The 6,846-nt window shown below is 49.3% G+C and overlaps 1 protein-coding gene across 2 annotated transcripts; it reads left to right on the forward strand.

Moving 5' to 3' along the window:
- The first annotated feature begins 464 nt into the window (after positions 1–464).
- On the forward strand, positions 465–6,242 carry LOC129406125 (caskin-2-like). Of its 2 annotated transcripts, none has more exons than XM_055144132.1 (2): positions 465–2,794; positions 3,330–6,242. In XM_055144132.1, exon 1 carries the CDS (start codon positions 855–857, stop codon positions 1,545–1,547), a length of 693 nt encoding a protein of 230 aa, XP_055000107.1. In that variant the 5' UTR covers positions 465–854; the 3' UTR covers positions 1,548–2,794; positions 3,330–6,242. The 2 variants fall into 2 exon arrangements, with proteins under 2 accessions (XP_055000107.1, XP_055000108.1); XM_055144133.1 differs by having other exon boundaries at positions 465–2,676.
- Positions 6,243–6,846: the final 604 nt, after the last annotated feature.

Raw genomic sequence — 6,846 nt, forward strand, 5'->3', positions numbered from 1 at the left:
GGGCGCCCGGCGCGGCCTCTGGTCCCCGCGGCCTCTGGTCCCCGCGGCCCGGCTCCCGCGCCTCAGCGCCGCCGGCCCTGGCGGCTGGGCCCGGGGCCGCGATTCAACATGGTGCTGCTGCGGGGGCGCGCGGGCGGCGGCGGGCGGGCGGCCGGGGCCGGGCGAGCCGCCGCGGAGGGGCCGGCGGGCGGGCGGCCGAGGCCGGGGGCGGCGGCGGGCGGCGGGCGGCGGGCGGCGGGTGGGGGCGGGGAGGGCGGCGGTGTGTGGTGGTTTGTGGCGAGCGGGCCGACAGCGTGTGTTCCGGGCGCGGCGCCGCGGGGCCCCGCACTCCGCCACGCGCGGCCTCGGCCAGGCGGCCGGGGCGTCACCGGGCCCGAGGCTCCGCCGCGCCGCCGCGGCCGCCGCACAGCGCCCCCCGAAGGCCGGCCGCGGCACTGCGCCTCCCGCGCGCCCCGGCGGCGCCTCGCGGGGAACAATAGGCTCGGCTCGCGCGCAGGGCTCGTCTGCAAAGTGCCGGCTCGGCGCACGCACACAAAGCCGGCCAGGGGCGGCGGGGAAACGGCCGCTACCGGCTGCCCGGGCCGGGCGGAGGCGGCGCCCGAGCCCGGCCCCCCGGCCCCACCAACTAACTTCGGCCAAGTCGGCGCTTCCGCGTTGCCGCGGTGGGCACGCCGGGCCGGCCGCTCGCGCGCTGCCAACAGCCGTTTGAGCCGGGCGGCACCGGCGCTCCCGACGGCCGCTCCTGACGGCCGCGAGCGAGCAGGAGGCCTTTATCCTGCCGGCGTTCGCTCCCGCCCGAGGGCGGCCCGGGGAGGCCGGTGCCCGCCGCCCGGCCGCCTTAGCCCCGTGTCGGGATGCCACTCCGGACCGCGTCGCTGGCCAGCCCAGGGTCACCGACGAGTCACGACCCGGAGGGTTTTCCCCCCTCAGGTGGTGTTTCCCATGGGAACGTTTGTTTGGCTGTGGAGAAATTATGTAATGAGGGGAGCGCGCTTCCGGTGCTCGCTCGAGGAAACGTTTCTTTCCCGAGCAAAGTTGGGCCCGCGCGGGGTCGGGCCGGGCCGCGGCGCGAGGCCGCCGCCGCCCGAGGGGCGGGGCCGGGCCGGCGGGAGCAGCGCCCTGCCCCCACTGCGCCCAGGGGTCGCGGCGCACTCGCGCAGGCCCCTTACGTAACCGCGCGCGCCGGGGATTCCCTGGAGGGGGCCGTTCTCTTCAACCATTACACGGGCCCGGCTCCTGCCGCGCCGCCGCCGCCGCTCACAAAATGGCGGCGCCCATGGCGGACGCCGCCGACGCCGCCTCGGCCCCATTTTGTGGAGGCGAGCGGCCGGTGCGCGCCGACGGCCTGGGCCGAGGGCGCTGGCGAACCGGGCGCCGCGGGGACGCGCCGGCCGTGGGCCGCGCTCCGGTCCCTGCCGCGGCGCCGTGTGCGCCCGAGGACGCGCCGCGAGACGGCGCGCGGCGGGGGTCGCACGGGGATCCCCGCGGCTCCCCTCAGGGGCCGCCGCTCGGGGCGCCCGCCGGCTCCCGACGCGGATGGACGGTGACGTGCCGCGCTTCTCTGCTCGGGACGATGCCCTCTCGGGCCACTGTCACCTGCGTGTGCGTGTGTATGTGTGTGTGTCCGCGTGTGTTGTGCGCGTGTGCGCGCGCATGCCTGTCCAGCAGCGTGCTCTCGCTTGCCTGTGCCGGGCCCCATGGGCGCGTGTGGGACAGGCTCCAGACGGCCCGGGAAGCCGGGCCCTGGCCCGCAGGAGGCTCGGGCGGGAGGCGGCCGGCGTCCCAGAGCGGAGCGCTGACGTAGCGGGAGGAGTGTCTGCCCAGTACAGCCGGTGTGCTGTGGGGCTGAGAACTTGCGGCTGGTCGCCCACTGCGGAGCCCGGCTTCCCCACGGCCGCCGAGCCGAAGGAAAAAGTAAGCGGACGGGAGGTCGCTGGAGCGTGAGGAAGCGGGTTCCGCTGAGGAGACGCGGGGCCGCGGTGCAGAAATGACTTGATTCACGTGTTTCTCTAGTTGTAGCAGTCGCGTGTGTGCGTGAAGCTCATTTTTGTGTGTTTTGGATTCATGTTGATTTTGACCCGCATGTATACACTCCGGTGCCGAACTGCATCTCCGAACTGCATCTCCGCGCGGCTTGCGGTTCAGTCCCCGAGTTTGTGCCCCATCTCCAGCTGCACCTGGTTGCTCTTTAGCATGTGGGTCACCGAGATAGTTGACAGTTGTGCCTGCGCCTCGGCACAAGTTTCCTTAGTGAATTTGGTCACCCTTATCAGTTTGTGCACGTGTGAGAAAGCCCTATCCGAGTGCCCAGAGAAGACTTGCTGTGGCACTGTGCTGGTGGTGACCGAGTGCGTAGTATTTCTCTGTGCCTCACCGCGCCTGCCTACAGCGGGCAGCAAGGAGCAGGTGGCCCCGGAAAGGAAAGGCTGGGGATGTGCAGCGCCTTGACAACAGATACTCTCGGATGGAAGTGTGAATCGCCATTTTCAAGCATGAATAGAAGATATTCATAAATTACCAATAAGGATCACAAAGTTTAGTGTTCTAATGAGAAATAGTGACAAGACCATTTTTGTATTGAGCAGTAACTGCAGACCCTCAACATCATGTTTCAGTGAACTGGTCTTTAACCATTTTAATATTAACTAATCAGGAAGTCATGTTTATAGATACAAGGTAAGGAAAAAGTCCCAAGTAAACGAGCACATCAGCAACAATAAACTGTCCTGTTCATAGGATTTGTGCAGCCATTAATGCTCTTGCCTTGCCTGCAGCCCAGTAACTTGAGGAAATGGTATGTCAATTCTTCTAGAATTTTTGAATTTTACATTACTCTGCCGCTTGAAAGGATTGGTTGAGTGAGGTCATTGAACTTCAATTCTAATTCTTTAGAGTCGGATTAAAGAAAGTATTGATAGGTGTGACATGTTCTCACATCTTGCTGCTCTCGCTACGATTTTTAATGTGGGCTTACTTGCCTAATTTGAAAATTTGATTGCAGTATCGAATCTTAAATCAGGTCTGCCTTCAGACTTTATTTTTGAGTGGGGGCCACAACCACCTGTGTTTAGGGCCTACTTTGTACTCAGGGATCAATCCTGGCAAAGGATTGATTGGGTGGGCCACATGTGGCACCCAGAATTGAACCTGCTGGTCCTGTTTCTCCTGCCCTTTTGTTTGGTACACACACACACACACTATATGTGTGTGTATACATATATATGTGTGTGTATGTATATATGTTGTTTTGGGTGGGCTGGAGCACAGTGGGTAGGCCATTTGCCTTGCATGCGGCCAACCCGGATTCAATTCCTCTGTCCCTCTCATAGAGCCCGGCAAGCTACAGAGAATATCTCACCCACACAGCAAAGCCTGGAAAGCTCCCCGTGGCATATTCGGTATGCCAAAAACAACAACAACAAATCTCAGTGGAGACATTACTGGTGCCCGCTTGAACAAATGGATGAACAACAGGAGGACAGTACTACAGTTGTTTTTGGTGACCACATTTGTCTGTACTCAGGGCTTGCTCCTTGATCTGAGCTCAAAAATCACTTGTGGCAGGGTGGCACCAAGGTCAGCTGTGTGCAAAGCCAGAACCTTGCCTTACCAACTATATTAACTCTACAGCCCCCAGATTTTATAGCTAAACTTTTTATATGAGGAAATAGTTTATGCTCCTGTAGCATAGAATAATTGTGCTGTAGATTCTCTGACTATACAGTTGGTAAGATTTGTGAAGGATTTGTCCCTGAAAGGGTCTATAGATTTAGAGGTTACTTTTTGTACATAAATCTAAATTAATGTACTTAAAATGTAAGTGATACTTTTCAATTTCAAAAGACTTTAGTAATATTTGTTAAAAAATTAAAATTTAAACAACCATTACACTCTATGGGAAGCATTTCCAGATGTGCAAATAATTGTGTCAGGAAGACAGGGAGTAGTTATTTAAGTCAGGGATCTGATCTTGAATTTTAATTTGTCGCAGATTTAAGGGGCTACATTTTTGCATTTTTATTTATTTCATTTACTTTGATCACTGAAAAATTGGCCCTAAATGAGTTGTGCTAATTATAGTGTTAACTGCAATGTAAAGTCATTTGGTATTTTGTTTATAGTACCATAAATGCTAAACCAAATAAATTTTTATTAAAGCAGAATATATTTTAAGCAGTTATTGAGTGCCCACCTTGGGCACAAAGTGGGTGAAGAGAAGTTGACTTGAATCTAAAGGAAATTATACCCCAATTACCTGATTTTTGTTAACTACTAGCTTTAAAAGATTGTACTAAAATATTCAGACCACAGTGTTCTTAATATTTAAAATTTAAGCAGGATCTTTAGCATGAAGTCAGATTCAAAATTCTTTTCAAAATTCAGATTATTAAATATAGTTTTGCATAGAAAGCTTTATATTAGTATTTAGATCAATACTAGCTTCATTGTCATTAAAAGTGCTTTAAAGATATTAATAACAGCATTTAAATCATATTTGAAAACAAAATATATGTTTTTAGTAATTAACTTTTTAATTATGAGGCAAGGTAACAAAATTGTCTTAATGAATTTTTATTTTGTTTCAATGTTTTGGTACGTTGACTATTCTAATATTTTACTTTGCTGTTAAGTTTTTAAAAATTAAACCCTAAAGACAAATGAATTCTGTATGTAATGCACTTTTAATTCTTGACTAGTTATAAAGCTTAAGTCAATCTTGTTGACAAAACAATAAAATAGGAATTAATCTGAGATTTGTTTGTTTCATGAAAAGTTTGTTTCATGAAAAGTATGTACCATTTTTTCTTGCTAAACTACATGAGTTAATGAAATTGGCTTTGTAACTTATGTAGTTGTTGTTTTTCTGTGAAAGCATTACTTTTAGGTTTGGCTTGGTTTGCTTTTGCAGTGCTTCTTCAAGGGCCTCTCACTCATAAGGCAAATGCACAACTGCTGAGGCATGTTCCTAGTCCCTGTTTTTAAATACTAGAAACCGGAAAGGCAACCAGGTCCCTTGTTAATTGTTGGTTTATTCAATACCTTAGAGAACTTGTAATCAACCTTCAGTGGCAACATGTTTTTTTAACATAACACATTTATATTAACATGTTTTTTTAAACATATATAGGTAAAATTCAAAAGTCTTCTAAAATTATCTTAGTATTGTATTGTGTATGAGAAATGTTTATATTCATTTCTTCAGTAGTTCAAAATAACTGACCTAATGGTTTGCAATATACTACAGTGCTTTCTTTTAAACATGATAATTTTTGTGTTACATGTTACGCTTAATCAAATTAAACTTCCCTCCTATTAATAATAATTTAATAACAGCCATCAGTGATTGAAAGTGCAAATATGCATTATCAAATATTAATTTAACTATTTAGACAGATTTTCTCAGGGCTAATCAGGTAAACCTGTGATCCCGCCCACTGGGAAAGATGTAGCTTCTCTTTGGTATATGCAGGAATTTGCTTTCTTCCCACTGAAGAAAACCCATTCTTTACGGTGCCTTTTGGCACTGTAAAGTAATTTTTGTTACAATTGTTTTGTTTTTCTACTCCATTAAAAATGGTGAAACTATGACTGTCCCATCTTGAGTGGTTTATATATTCACTTCAGATACTTAGTCCTATATCATCCTTGTTCTTTATTTTTCCCCAGAGCTGTTCGTGATGATTTGTAATATTCCAACACCAGTCCCCCACCGTCACCTTCCCTCCACCACTGTCTCCACCATCTTTGTTCTTATATCAGTTTCTAAAGACACTTTGGGAATAGTAGTATTAGTATAATGCTCTTTTTGTTGTTGGTAAACATCTTAGCAGTGTTTAGTTGCTGTGCACAGCTTATTGCTGGGGGCATGGGTGTGGGAGTGTCCCTAGCAGTGGTAAGAGGACAGTGTGCTTCTGGGGATAAAATCCTGACCCCCTCAACTGCAAGGCAAGGTTTACACTGTTTTGAGCTATCTCCCCAGCTCTTTTTACCACCTTAACATAAATTTGCAAAGAAGTTTCCAGAATCAGAATTACACGTGAAACGGGGAGCCAGAGTAATAGCACAGCTGGAAAGATGCTTGCGGTGCGAGTGGCAGACTTAGGTTTGATTCCTGACGTCCCACTTGGCACCCCCCAAGCATCGTCGAGTGATTCCTGAGTAACCTGAGTAGCGCCAGTTATGCCCCTGTTAATAAGATCACAAACTGTTGTCAGATAACTAATCAGAAATGCAGTCTATAAAATTTTTTAAAGTTATTTTTACAGGTTATTACAACACTGAAGTCCAGATGTCATGAATATTTTTTAAAAAGATAGTGTTTGCAAGGTCAAGTTTTTTTTTTTTAATTAATTTATTTTATTTTATTATTTTTTTCTTTCTTTTTTTTTTTTAAAGAAATATTTTATTGAACCACCGTGAAAACAAGAAAAAAATACAAAGCTTTCAGGTTTAAGTCACAGTCAAATACTGATTAAACCACCATCCCTTCACTAGTGCACAGGTTCCACCACCAAGAACCCCAATACACCCCCCCTCCCACCCCACCCCCCATCTAAGTAGCTAATGATATTCCCATTATTCTCTATATATATTGAGTACATTTCATATTTCCATACAGAACTCACTATTATTGATTGGAAATTTTCCCCAACAATCAGGCCTGCCGATAGGCATCATCTAATAATTTCTCTTCATTGGTAAGAGTGAAGACTTTGAGTCCGCGCGGCCGCGCGGTTTTGGGTTTCTAATATTTTAGCTCAGTTCACAGTCAAAATGGATGGCTGCAAGAATCCGCTCTGGTGCCAAAATGGGTTAGGAGACCTCAGGATCACAGTCAATAGGCAC

Source organism: Sorex araneus, chromosome 6, assembly GCF_027595985.1.
Source record: "Sorex araneus isolate mSorAra2 chromosome 6, mSorAra2.pri, whole genome shotgun sequence".
NCBI classification, from domain to species: Eukaryota; Metazoa; Chordata; class Mammalia; order Eulipotyphla; family Soricidae; genus Sorex; species Sorex araneus.